Source organism: Myotis nattereri (assembly GCF_964212035.1).
Source record: "Myotis nattereri genome assembly, chromosome: X".
Classification (NCBI taxonomy): domain Eukaryota; kingdom Metazoa; phylum Chordata; class Mammalia; order Chiroptera; family Vespertilionidae; genus Myotis; species Myotis nattereri.
The window spans coordinates 42556869-42571892 of record NC_138078.1 but is presented as its reverse complement, the minus strand read 5'-3'; the positions used below and the strand labels follow the sequence as shown (position 1 = coordinate 42571892).

General features: G+C 41.1%; 1 protein-coding gene across 1 annotated transcript in view; it reads right to left on the bottom strand.

Moving 5' to 3' along the window:
* ZC3H12B (zinc finger CCCH-type containing 12B) overlaps positions 1 to 15024 on the bottom strand; it is a gene marked incomplete at its 3' end in the record, with an annotated part of 438369 nt that overhangs the window by 5587 nt on the left and 417758 nt on the right. The window contains exon 8 of the mRNA XM_081080808.1: positions 9077 to 9216. Within this exon, the coding sequence (XP_080936934.1) occupies positions 9077 to 9216 (140 nt within the window). The remainder of the gene's footprint in view (positions 1 to 9076; positions 9217 to 15024) is intronic.

The window sequence follows — 15024 nt, the reverse complement described above, 5'->3', positions numbered from 1 at the left end:
GAGGTCCCCGTCAAGCCCTGCCTGGTGGGGGGCGCAGCCTGAGGTCCCCTGTCAATCCCACTGGGCGGGGGGAGCGGCCTGAGGTCACTCGGCCTGGTGCTGGGGCGGGGGTGCAGCCTGAGGTCCCCTGCCCCAGCCCAGCGCCATGCAGCCTCAGGTCCCTGCTGATTGCTCATTAAGGCTCGTTACAGGAATATGGCCTGTGCTGTGGGCACAGCCATCTTTGTGACAGCATGATGGTCAATTTGCATATTCCATCGTTATTAGATAAGACTAGAGGCCTGGTGGACAAATTCATACACAGGTGGGGTCCCTCGGGGTGGCCTGTGGGGATCAGGCCCCAGCTCGCGCCCCCAGCTTTGCAGTCCCAAAGCCCCGCCTGGCACCCCGCCATGGCCTGGCACTGCCCCCTCACCTGCTCCACCATCCCACCGTGGTCCTGCTTTCATCAGGGCCCACCAGGGCTGGCAGACCTCCACTGCCGCCCACTGCCAGTGCAGACACCCACCATGGTCCGCACTGCCCCCTGGTGGTCAGCGCACGTCATAGCGAGCAGTCGAACTCTCGGTCAAACAATTTGCATATTAGGCTTTTATTATATAGGACTAGAGGCCCAGTGCACAAAAATTTGTGCACTCGGGGGGGGGGGTCACTCAGCCCAGCCTATGCCCTCTCGCAGTCTGGGACCCCTCGAGGAATGTCCACCTGCTGGCTTAGGCCCGCTCCCCAGGGGTTTGGGCCTAACCTGGCAGTCAGACATCCCTCTGGCAGCCCGGGAGCCCTCGGGGGATGTCCATTTGCCAGCGGGGAGCAGGCCTAAGCTGCAGTCGGACATCATTAGCGCTGCTGAGGAGGTGGGAGAGGCTCCTGACACCATCGCTGTGCTGGCAGCCATCAGCCTGGCTTGTGGCTGAGCAGAGCTCTCCCTGTGGGAGTGCACTGACCACCAGGGGGAAGCTCCTGCATTGAGCGTCTGCCCTCAGGTGGTCAATGTGTGTCATAGTGACCAGTCATTCCCAGTCGTTCCGCTGTTAGGGTCAATTTGCATATTGCCCTTTTATTATATAGGATAGAGGCCTGGTGCATGGTTTGGGGCCAGCTGGTTTGCCCTGAAGGGTGTTCTGGATCAGGGTCCTGCTGGGGTGCCTGGCCAGCCTGGGTGAGGGGCTGAGGGTCATTTTCAGGCTGGCCACACCCCCTTTGGGGTAGAGGTCCTCACTGGGGTGTCTGGCCAGCCTGGGTGAGGGGATGGCTGTTTGCAGTTTGGCCAAGCCCCCCGGGGGACCCTCACCCCATGGGGGTTTGGCCAGCCTGGGTGAGGGGCTGAGGGCTGTTTGCAGGCTGGTCAAGCCCCCCCAGTAGGGACCCTCACCCTATGGGGATGTGGCCAGCCTGGGTGAGGGGCTGTGGGCTGTTTTCAGGCTGACCACAGACCCTTCAGGGTGCGGGGTTGGGGGGCCTACTGGGGTGCCTGTCCAGCATGGGTGAGGGGCTGAAGGATGTTTTCAGGCTGGCCATATCCACGGGCTGGAAGCAGGTGTCTGGAATTTCTTTATCTTCTATAATTGAAACTTTGTAGCCTTGAGCAGAGCCAAGGTCCTGGAAGCCTGGGTTGCCCCTGGCAACCTAGGCTCCCAGCCCCACCTTGATCAGAGGACACGGCAGCTGGAAGCAGATATTTGGCATTTATTTATCTTCTATAATTGAAACTTTGTAACCTTGAGCATAGCTCAGGGCAGGTAGGGCAGGCAGGAAGCTTGGCTTCCTCCATTGCCAGGGCAACACAAACCTCCTGCTCGCTTCAGCTCCATGGCCACCACCATCTTAGTTGGGTTAATTTGCATATTAGCGCCTGATTGGATGGTGGGTGTGGCTTGTGGATGTAGTGGAGGTATGGTCAATTTGCATGTTTCTCTTTTATTAGATTAGATTATACTTTACAACTGCACTGGTATAGGCACAAATAATCTAGTTAGATATATTATTATTTAATTATCATTATATCCAATTTTTTCTTCCTGATGCTAAAAAGAAAATAAATTAAAGCATTTTTGCCAAGCCAGAGTGGCTCGGTTGGTTGAGCATTGTTCAGTGCACTGAAAGGTTGCCGATTCAATTCCCGGTCAGGGCACATACCTGGGTTGCAGGTTGGATCCCAGTTAGGGCACACACAGAAGGCAACCAATCAAGTTTCTCTCTCTCTCTCTCTACCACCCCCCTCCCCCCACATGTCCTCAAGTGAGGATGTAAAAATAATTTAAAAAATAAAAAATATTGAAACATTTCTGTGGGACCCTAAAATTATCATCATGGGCCTTGGGCCCTTGGACTACTATGTCTTGTGGATAAGTTGACTCTGACTGCCATGAGACTTCTCCCTCTCTCTTTTCTACCCCTTAATTTCAAATGCCACAATCACTTCTCTGGTACAGAATGAGATTCATTTTCTACCAGTTTCTTTAGTCTTTTAGGAAGCAGTCATATTCATAACCAAATTCAACCTCCTTTAGTCTGTAGTCTATGGTAAAATAGAAAAGCACACCTTTTTTTAAACTGTGAGCTTGATTCTTTGTTGAATTGAAGGTGTCTCTATTTAACTGTTGTATGGAACAACAGAATGATAGTTTTACTTGGAAAAATATTCCTTTTTTATCACAAGAAAAATGATTTTAAAAATAATAATGTTACATGCAATAAATATTAATATTTCAAAAAACTATTTTAAATATATTACATGCAATAAATAATATTTCAAGAAAAAAAGATTTTAAATATAATAATATAACCAAAACTGTACTTCCATAGTATAATATCACAAAAGTTGTAGGAAATATTAAAAATCTGAAAATATCAGGGTTACTTCAATTATATTCTAAAATATCTTTTTCCTCTGGCTCTATTTTTGTTCATCAGTTTATGTTGTTCATTACAGTCCACAAATGAGATCATGTGGTATTTATCTTTCTCTGACTGGCTTATTTTGCTTAGCATAATGCTCTCCAGGTTGATCCACGCTGTTGCAAATGGTAAGAGTTTCTTTTTTTTTACAGCAGCATAGTATTCCATTGTATAGATGTACCAAAGTTTTTTAATCCACTCATCTGCTGATGGGCAGGCACTTAGGCTGATTCCAAATCTTACCTATTGTAAAGTGTGCTGCTACGAAACAGAGGGGTGCATATATCCTTTCTGACTGGTGTTTCTGATTTCTTGGGATATATTCCTAGAAGTGGGATTACTGGGTCAAATGGGAGTTCCATTTTTAATTTTTTGAGGAAACTCCATATTGTTCTCCACAGTGGCTGCACCAGCCTGCATTTCCACCAGCAGTGCAAGAGGGTTCCTTTTTCGCCTCATCCTTCCCAGCACTTGTCGTTTGTTGATTTGTTGATGATAGCCATTATGACAGGTGTGAGATGGTACTTCATTGTCATTTTGATTTGCATCTCCCAGATGATGAGTGGCTTTGACCATGTTTTCATATGTCTCTTGGCCATCTGTATGTCCTCTTTTAAAAAGTGTCTATTTAGGTCCTTTGCCCATTGTTTGATGGATTGTTTGCCTTCCTTTTGTTAAGTTATATGAGTTCCCTGTAAATTTTGGAGGTGAAACCCTTATTGGATGTAACATTGGCAAGTATGTTCTCCCATGAAGTGGGCTTTCTTGTTTTGTTAATGGTTTCTTTTGCTGTGCAAAAGCTTTTTATTTGGATGTAGTCCCATTTGTTTATTTTATCCTTAGTTTCCATTGTCCCAAGAGCTGTATCAGTAAAGATATTGCTATGACATATCTCTGATATTTGCTGCCTATGGATTCTTCTAAGCTTTTTATGGTTTCTCATATTATGTTTAAGTCTTTTATCCATATTGAGTTTATTTTTGTGTATGGTGTACGTTGGTGATCTAGTTTCAGTGTTTTTTTTATGTATCTGTCCAATTTTCCCAACACCATTTATTGAAGAGACTGTCTTCACTCCATTGTATGCTCTTGCCTCCTCTTTCAAATATTAATTGAGTATAATGGCTTGTGTCGATTTATGGGTTCTCTGTTCTGTTCCATTGGCCTATATGTCTGTTATTGTGCCAGTAGCAGGCAGTTTTGAGAACAGTGGCTTTGTACTATAGCTTGATATCTGTATTGTGATCCCTCCAACTTTGTTCTTCTTTCTCAGGATTGCTGTGGCTATTCAAGGTCTTTATAAATGCAATATGAATTATTGGAGAGTTTGTTCTAGGGATTTAATTAAATCTATAGATTGCTTTGAGTAATATGGACATTTTAATGATGTTGATTCTACCAATCCATGGACATGGTACATTTTTTTCATTTTTTAATATCTTCCTCTATGTCTTTTTTCAACATCCTGTAGTTGTCTGAGTACAGGTTTTTTTTACCTTCTTTTTTAATTTTATGTATTTTTTATTGATTAAGATATTACAAATGTGTCCTTAGCCCCCACTGTCTCCTCATCCCCCCAGTCTTGCCCTCACCCTCACCCCCTATTGTCTGCATCTATCACTTAGGCTTATATGCAAGCATACAAGTCCTTTGGTTGATCTCTCTCTCTTACCCCCACCCTCCCCTAACTTCCCTCTGCAGTTTGAGCATCTGATCAATGCTTCTCTGTCTCTGGATCTGTTTTTGTTCATCAGTTTCTGTTGTTCATTATATTACATAAATAAGTGAGAACATGTGATATTTATCTTACTCTGACTGGCTTATTTCACTTAGCATAATGCTCTCCAGTTCCATTCATGCTGTTGCAAATGGTAAGAATTCCTCCTTTTATACTGAAGCGATGTATTCCATTGTGTAGATATACCACAGTTTTTTAATCCACTCATCTGCTGATGGGTACTTAGGCTGATTCCAAATCTTAGCTATGGTGAATTGTGCCACTATGAGCACAGGGGTGCATATATCCTTTCTGATTGGTGTTTCTGTTTTCTTGGGATATATTCCTAGAAGTGGGATCACTGGGTCAAATGGAAGTTTCATTTTTAGTTTTTTGAGGAAACTCCATACTGTGCTCCACAGTGGCTGCACCAGTCTGCATTACCACCAGCAGTGCACGAGAGTTCCTTTTTCTCCACATCCTCCGAGATCAGACGAGATTGGGCGCGTTCAGGGTGGTATGGCCGTAGACTCCACATCCTCACCAGCACTTGTCGTTTGTTGATTTGTCAATGATAGCCATTCTGACAGGTATGAGATGGTACCACATTGTCGATTTGATTTGCATCTCTCAGATAATTAGTGACTTTGCTGGGTAGTGGTGATGTACTCCTTTAGCCTTTTTTTGTCTGAGAAGCTCTTTATTTGACCATCTATTTTGAATGATAGCCTTGCTGGATATAGTAATCTTGGTCTCAGATCCTTGCTTTCCACTACCTTGAGTACTTCATACCATTCCCTTCTGGACTGTAGAATTTCTAATGAGAAATCAGGTGTCAGCCTTATGGGAACTCCTTTGTAGGAACAGTTTTCTTTTCTCTTACTGCCATTAAGATTCTCTCTTCGTCTTTAATTTTTGGCATTTTAATTATGATGTGTCTGGGTGTGAGCCTGTTTGTGTTCTTCTTGTTTGGGTTTCTCTGTGCCTCCTGAACTTGTGTGACTTTTTCCTGTACCAGGTTAGGGAAGTTTTCTGCCATTATTTCTTCAAATACCTTCTCTATGCCATTCTCCCTTTCTGCCTCTTGTGGAACACCTGCTATTCCAATATTGTTATGTTTCACATTTCACATTGTGCCACAGCTCCGTTAAGCTGTCCTCCTGTTTTTTAACTGTTTTTTTCTTTTTGGTTTTCTGATTGAGTGGTATTTTCAACTCTGTCTTCCAATTCACTGTTTGATCCTCAGCTTCCCCTAATCTGCTGTGTATTCCTTCCAATGTGTTTTTTATTTGTGTTATGTCATTCTTTATCTCAGACTGTTCTTTTTTCATAGTTACCATGTCTTTTTTCATACTGTTGAGCATCTTTACCATCATTACTCTGAATTCTGCTTCAGATAAATTTCTTCTCCATGCTTTATTTATCTCTTCTTCTGGAGAATTCTCTAGTTCTTTCATTTGGGGGTTGTTTCTTTGTCTCCTCATTTTGGCTTTCTATTTGGGTTTGTGACTATGTATTAGGTAGATCTTCTAACCTCTCAATCTCTAGTGCAGGACAGTGTTAAAGGCTGTTTCTGACTAATTAGATCAGGGAAAGACCCAAAGCCTCCAGAGATTGCCTTTGCCTACAGCAGTGGTTCTCAACCTTACTAATGCCACGACCCTTTAATATAGTTCCTCATGTTGTGGTGACCCCCAACCATAAAATTATTTTCGTTGCTACTTCATAACTGTAATTTTGCTACTGTTATGAATCGTAATGTAAATATCTGATATGCAGGATGTATTTAGGCGACCCCTGTGAAAGGGTTGTTTGACCTCCAAAGGGGTGGTGACCCACAGGTTGAGAACTGCTGGCCTACAGACTGTTAGGATTCTGACTTGAATTGTCCTCCAGGCAATCGTCCTCAGGTGTGGTGAGAATTTTCTTTCAACGGGTTGGGGCAGTTTCTTCTTCCTGGAGGCTAATTGTTATTTTTAATCTCTTAAATAGCCTCAGGGTAAGGTGTTTTCCAATAGGGTGTGTCAACTGTCTTCCCCCCAGGCAAGGCAAATGCCTATGTGGAAAGATGTTCTCTGCTGTGTGAAGGAATGACTCAGCCCAGGAAACTAGGGGTGTCTTCCTTCTGAGCTCTATCCCGAGTCTCCAGTCCTGGCTTCTGCTCTCACAGCTCCAGTCCACTTCACCCTCCCTTTGCTGGAGCACATGGTGGGTGGCTCCACAGGGAATTTTGTGTGTTGGTCCTTTAAGAGGGTGCCTGAATTTTCAGCTATTATTCTCTGGCAGACAGCACCCCACTGCTTTTCACAGCCAGATGTTATGTGGGTACCTCCTTTTGGTGTTCTCAGTTAGGGGGCCCAGCTTTGGGATTAGATCCTAAAATTCTTTTTTTTTTAAAATTTATCGCTTAAAGTATTACAAAGCGTATTACATATGTGTCCATTTATCCCCCCGCCCTAGACAGTCCCCTAGCCTCCCCTATCCCCCAATGTCTTATGTCCACTGGTTATGCTTATATGCATGCATACAAGTCCTTTAGTTGATCTCTTACCCCCCTACCTCCTGCCCCCCAACCCTCCCCGGCCTTCCCGCTGCAGTTTGACAATCTGTTTGGGGCAGCTCTGCCTCTGTATCTATTATTGTTCAAAAGTTTATAATGGTCTCTATTATCTATGAATGAGCGAGATCATGTGGTATTTTTCCTTCATTGACTGGCTTATTTCACTTAGCATAATGCTCTCCAGTTCCATCCATGCCGTTGCAAATGGTAAGAGTTCCTTCCTTTTTAGAGCAGCATAGTATTCCATCGTGTAGATGTACCACCGTTTTCTAATCCATTCATCTACTGATGGGCACTTAGGCTGTTTTCCGATCTTAGCTATGGTGAATTGTGCTGCTATGAACATAGGGGTGCATATATCCTTTCTGATTGGTGTTTCTGGTTTCTTGGGATATATTCCTAGAAGTGGGATCACAGGGTCAAATGGGAGTTCCATTTTCAGTTTTTTGAGGAAACTCCATACTGTCTTCCATAGTGGCTGCACCAGTCTGCATTCCCATCAGCAGTGCACAAGTGTTCCTTTTTCTCCACATCCTCTCCAGCACTTGTCGTTTGTTGATTTGTTGATGATAGCCAGTCTGACAGGTGTGAGATGGTACCTCATTGTTGTTTTGATTTGCATCTCTCAGATGATTAGTGACTTTGAGCATGTTTTCATATGTCTCTTGGCTTTCTGAATGTCCTCTTTTGAAAGGTGTCTATTTAGGTCCTTTGCCCATTTTTTGATTGGATTGTTTATCTTCCTTTTGTTGAGTTGTATGAGTTCCCTATAAATTTTGGAGATTAGGCCCTTATCAGATATGACATTGGCAAATATGTTTTCCCACACAGTGGGTTTTCTCGTTGTTTTGTTGATGGTTTCTTTTGCTGTGCAGAAGCTTTTTATTTTGATGTAGTCCCATTTGTTCATTTTCTCTTTAATTCAAGTGCCCTAGGAGCTGTATCAGTGAAGAAATTGCTTCGGCATATGTCTGAGATTTTGTTGCCTTTGGATTCTTCTAGAATTTTTATGGTTTCCTGTAATACATTTAAGTCCTTTATCCATTTTGAGTTTATTTTTGTGTATGGTGTAAGTTGGTGGTCTAGTTTCATTTTCTTGCATATATCTGTCCAATTTTCCCAACACCATTTATTGAAGAGACTATCTTGGCTCCATAATATGTTCTTGCCTCCTTTGACAAATATTAATTGAGCATATTGGTTCGGGCCGATTTCTGGGCTCTCTATTCTATTCCATTAGATCCTAAAATTCTTAATGGCAATTCCCCACAGCTGAGATATCTCTCTGGGACTTCAGTTGCTGTCTGTGGGTGCCTGGCTGGCCCTTTCAGGCCTCTGTTCCTCCTTCTAGTCTCTATGCCAGCAGTTCTCAACCTGTGGGTCGCGACCCCTTTGGGGGTCGAACGACCCTTTCACAGGGGTCACCTAAGACCATTGGAAAACACATATATAATTACATATTGTTTTTGTGATTAATCACTATGCTTTAATTATGTTCAATTTGTAACAATGAAATTGGGGGTCACCACAACATGAGGAACTGTATTAAAGGGTCACGGCATTAGGAAGGTTGAGAACCACTGCTCTATGCGGTCTCCACTTTTGGTCCTCAGGTATCAAACTCTCCTGCAAGTTTTCTGTTGACTATTCAGGAAGTTTTTCTGTATTTTAATTGTAATACCAGTTTGTTCCTGGGAGCATGTCTGTGCAACATCCACTTACTCTGCTGCCATTTTTAATCTCTGGAAAAATATTCTTAAAATATAGTTAATAAAATAAATTTTAAAGTATACTTAATAAACTTATAAAAATAATTATCTAAATTGAGATCATCAACATCTCTCCAAACTATCTTGCTAGTTTGCTCTGGATGAGAAAAAATGTCTTATTTAAAATCATACCTGTAATTAGTGCATCAGGTCGGGATTGCTCCTTTCTCCATGCAGGCACAAATACAGTAATATCTTTATGGCCTTTATCTAGAAACCAATCCACAGCTAGTTGTATTCCTCTGCAAGAGAACTCTTCTTTATTCCCATGGCTTTAGAAAGACAAAGAGTAAGAGGAGAGGACTGACAACAGGTAGGAAAGGAATGCTCCAAACAGACTTTTTCTTAGTAGCAAGATATTAACATTTTCATACTTGATAATGCCAAAAATGTATTTTTAAAAAGAGGGAATAACATTTTTTTATTCAATCATTACAAACTTTGCCATTATTATTATACCTTCATTCAAGGTCACAGATGGTTAAAAACAACTCCCAATTTATTAATGATAGGTTATTTCCTATTACTACTTCAATTTTCTCCTCTTTCTGTTCCTATTATAACCTTTTTTTAAAAAAAATATACTTTATTGATTTTTTACAGAGAGGAAGGGAGAGGGATAGAGAGCTAGAAACATCGATGAGAGAGAAACACCGATCAGCTGCCTCCTGCACACCTCCTACTAAGGATATGCCCGCAACCAAGGTACATGCCCTTGACCGGAATCGAACCCGGGACCTTTCAGTCTGCAGGCAGACGCTCTATCCACTGAGCCAAACCGGTTAGGGCTATAACCTTCTTTTCAAAGACTTGGATATTATCAACAGATGAAAAATAAGAGGTGTCAGACATCTAGTTATATTATAAAGCCACTGTTCTCAAAACTGCCTGGTACTGGCACAAGAACAGATATATAGACCAATGGAACAGAACAGAGAACTCAGAAATCAACCCAAGCCACTATGCTCAATCCATATTTGACAAAGGAGGACAAGAGAGCCCACTGCATGGGAGAATATATTTGCCAATGTTACATCTGATAAGGGTTTAATCTCTAAAATTTATAGGGAACTCATACAACTTAACAAAAGGAAGGCAAACAATCCAATCAAAAAATGGGCAAAGGACTTAAATAAACACTTCTTGAAAGTGGACATACAGAAGGCCAACAGACATATGAAAAAATACTCAAAGTCACCAATTATCCGAGTGATGAAAATCAAAACAACAATGAGGCAGCACCTCACACCAGTTAGAATGGCTATCACCAACAAACCAACAAACGACAGTGCTGGTGGGGATGTGTAGAAAAAGGAACCTTCATACAGTCCTGGTGGGTGCCTGTATGAATGCAGACTGGTGCAGCCACTGTGGAAAACAGTATGGAGTTTCCGCAAAAAATTAAAAATGGAACTCCCATTTGACCCAGTAATCCCACTTCTCAGACTATATCCCAAAAAATCAGAAACACCAATCAGAAAGAACATATGCACCCCTAATGTTAATAGCAGCACAATTTACAGTAGCTAAGATTTGGAAACAGCTTAAGTGCCCATCAGCAGACGAGTAGATTAAAAACCTTTGCTACATCTATACAATGGAATATTACACTGCTGTAAAAAAGAAAGAACTCTTACCATTTGCAATAGCATGGATGGTCATGGAGATTATGCTAAGTAAAATAAGCCAGTCAGAGAAAGATAAGTATCACAGGATCTCACCCATTTGTGGAATATAATGAACAACATAAACTGATGATCAAAAATAGATTCAGAGACATAGAATCATCAGACAGTCACACCTCAGAGGGAAGGCAGGGGAGGGTGAGTGGGGGATATATGGGGTGTAAGAGATCAACCAAGGAACTTATATGCATATAAGCATAACCAATGGACACAGACAATGGGGCGGTGAAGGCTGGAGCTGGTTGGTGGGTGCAGGATGGGAGAGGACAATGGGGGGAAAGGGGGACATATATAATATATACATTTTTAATTTATTATTTTTATTTTTTTAATTTAATTTTTTTTATTGATTAAGTTATTACATATGTGTCCTTATCCCCAAATTATCCCCCATCCTCCCCCCTCATGCCCTCACCCCCCTATTGTCTGTGTCCATTGGTTAGGTCTATATGCACACATACAAGTCCTTTGGTTGATCTCTCCCCCTTACCCTCCCCTACCTTCCCTCTGAGGTTTGATGGTCTGTTCGATGTTTCTCTGTCTCTGGATTTGTTTTTGTTCATAGTTTATGTTGTTCATAAACTATGAACAACATATTCCATAAATGAGTGAGATCATGTGATATTTATCTTTCTCTGACTGGCTTATTTCACTTAGTGTAATGCTCTCCAGTTTCATCCATGCTGTTGCAAATGGCAAGAACTCCTTTTTTACCAGAGCATAGTATTCCACTATGTAGATGTACCACAGTTTTTTAAAAACATATATTTTTTACTGATTTTTTACAGAGATGAAGGGAGAGGGATAGAGAGTTAGAAACATTGATGAGAGAGAAACATCGATTAGCTGCCTCCTGCACACTTCCCACTGGGTATGTGCCTGCAACCAAGGTACATGCTCTTGACCGGAATCGAACCTGGGATCCTTGAGTCCATAGGCCGATGCTCTATCCACTGAGCCAAACCAGTTAGGGATGTACCACAGTTTTTAATCTACTCATCTACTGATGGGCATTTAGGCTGTTTCCAAATCTGAGAGATGCAAATCAAAATGACAATGCAGTACCACCTCACACCTGTCAGACTGGCTATCATCAACAAATCAACGAATGCCAAGTGCTGGGAAGGATGCAGAGAAAAAGGAACCCTCAAGCACTGTTGGTGGGAATGCAGACTGGTGCAGTCACTGTGGAGAACAGTATGGAGTTTCCTCAAAAAACTAAAAATGGACTCCCATTTGACCCAGTGATCCCACTTCTAGGAATATATCCCAAGAAACTAGAAACACCAATTAGAAAGGATATATGCATCCCTATGTTCATAGTGGGACATATGTAATATTTTTAACAATAAAGAATTTTTTAAAAATTAAAAATAAAGATGAAGAGATATTGCAAAAGATTTAGATAAAGTTTATATGAAGGATCAGTTGGAGATGAATCTTAAGTAGATATATTAAGCTTTAAAAAAAACATTGACAGCAAAAATGACACACATAAATGCTGACTGAAAATAGTTATCACATTTAATTAAATATAATACTCCAACAAAATCACATTTTTGAAAATTTTGATATGAGAAATGCTTACAATATAATAATAAAAGAGAAAATAAAAGATACAGACTAGTATATATAATCCCAATTTTGTAAAAAACAGTCTATGTATCCTATATAATAAAGATGTAATATGCAAATGAACACTTATGCCCTCACAAGATGGCTACCTATGACCAGGCCGGCAGGGGGGTTAGTGAGGGACGACCAAATGAATGAACTGCAGGCTGCATGGGGTGACCAGGCCGGTGGGGGAGCTCTGAGGGGTGACCAGGCCAGCAGGGGGGGCAGTTGGGAGCAACCAGGCTGGAAGGGAGGGGGCAGTTGGAGGCGATCTGGCTAGCAGCGGGGGACAGTTAGGGGCAATCAGGCTGGCAGGGGGGGCAGTTATGGGTGACCAGGCAGGCAGGTAAGTGAGCGATTAAGAGCCAGTGGTCCAGGATTGTGAGAGGGATCAGGCCTAAACTGGCAGTCAGACATGCCCTGAAGGCTCCCAGATTGGAGAGGGTGCAGGCTGGGCTGAGGGGACCGACCCCCCTGCATAAATTTTGTGTACTGGACCTCTAGTAACCTTATAAAATAAAGGGTGTCCCAAAATTCACGCAAGATGTAATTTTGATAGAAAACACAGGTTTATAATTAAAAATTGTAAATTTTTTATTGATTCATAAAGTATACAGTATAGGGTTATGTATGGAATAGCATATCGGGTAAATGGCCTCCACGGCTTTGCTGGCACATACACACTCTTTTGTTGAAATTTTCCATGACCGTTTTGCATAAATGTGGCTGAATTTTAATGAGGCTCATTTTCATCTTGATGGCTTGGTTAATCAACACAATTGTCGCATTTGGGGTTCAGAAAATCCACGAGTGATTGTTGAGAAACAAATGCATCCACAACATGTCACTGTTTGGTGCGGATTTTGGGTTGGAGGCATCATCGGACCATTCTTCGAAAATGCGGCTGCTCAGGCAATAACAGTTAATGGTGCTCACTATCGGGCCATGATAATCCAGTTTTTTGTGCCTAAATTGCAAGATATGGATGTGGATGACATGTAGTTTCAACAAGATGGTGCCACATGCCATACAGCCCAAGAATCAATTCAATTACTGCACGAGTCATTTCCTGGTCGTGTAATTTCCCATTCTGGTGATCAGAACTGGCCGCCCAGATCATGCGATTTAACACAGTTGGACTTTTTTCTTTGGGGTTTTTGAAGTCTAAGGGTTATACCAACAGGCCCACGACCACCCATGCCTTGAAGGAGGAAATTGAGCGTTGTAGCAATGAAATTCAGCCACATTTATGCAAAAATGGTCATGAAAAATTTCAACAAAAGAGTGTGTATGTGCCAGAAAAGCTGTGGAGGCCATTTACCTGATATTCTATTCCATACATAACCCTGTACTGTATACTTTATAAATCAATAAAAATTTACAATTTTTAATTATAAATCTGTTTTTTCTATCAAAATTACTTCTTGCGTGAATTTTGGGACACCCTTTACTAAAAAGTAGATATATTGAAATACTAATAAAAATTGTTATTCTGTGTGCGATGGTTCTAAGTGATTTATTTTCTTTCTCTAATTCTCAAATTCCTTCAAAATTAAGTATTTCTTTTAAAATTAGGTCATGATACAAAAATAGAAGACATTGTATCACAATTATTTGTAGGAACAAACACTGTCAAAATTAATTTGATTGGAAATTTGAAGAGGGAAAATTATCAGATGAATTGAAAAAAAAATTTTTTTTGTAATAATCTTAAAAAAACTCACAAATGGTGTACTAGTTTGGCTGTGAAAATTCTGATTTCTTAGCATGGAATCTGGTACTCTGGCATATACATAAACCACAATAAATTACAGTAAGTTTAAACAGCTTGGATGCTAAAAACAAGTTCGTTTACATGTAGCAATTCCATTGCAATAACTGATATTACCTGTGGAACAAGGCTACCCAGAAGAAAAGAAACATTTTGCTACAAGGCTAATTAAGATAATGTGATGGGTGCTCTCTTTAGATTTCTCACTTTCTCACTGATAATCACTCAACTACAAGAGAAATTAGCTGTAATTATCTTGGGTGAATTCATACATATTCTCAGGGGCCCCATTAATATATGTACTTCAAGAGTTTCCAGTCTGATCATTTTTGAGGTACATGACAAAAATTTATTAAATGTCCTAACAAGGACATTTCCAAACATGTTAATCATGTTTAAATATCCAGTAAGTACTATAAAGCAATTCTACTACTCTACTAAAAGTCGAAGCACTTAAGGTAAAAGAAAGAAAACATATTTAACTGCCAATATACTCCAAGGTAGGCTTAGGGACAGCTACCACTGATTGCTTCTAAAAAGTTGAACTATGGGTAAATTGGGCAAGCCCATGGGTCTTAAATAGTTATTATATTGGCTTATAAGGACGATGTCCAGTTGTGATTTTTCCCACTGCTATAATACTGGTAAGTGTAAGAATAACTTGAACTCTAAAAAAATCATCATTATTTCTATTAAAGGAGAAATTTGGAGAAATGGGATGGAATTTCATTTTATTTGGTTTTTCAGTGCTATAAAGTGTGCCATCTCAAAAACAGTCTACTGCACGCCCCCTACTAGCTATAGCAAGTGACCTCAAGGAAGTCACTTAACTTTGCTGAACTCTAGTTTTGTCATCTGTAAAATAAAGTTGCTGTGAGGATTAAATAGAACTATATATTAAAGTGTACCTTCAGTTAGTCTGTTAAGCAACTCCTGAATACAGCAATGGTATTGTTCATAAGAGTTGCCCTTATTCCTGCTCCCTCATATCTCTGTGGGAGCATCCA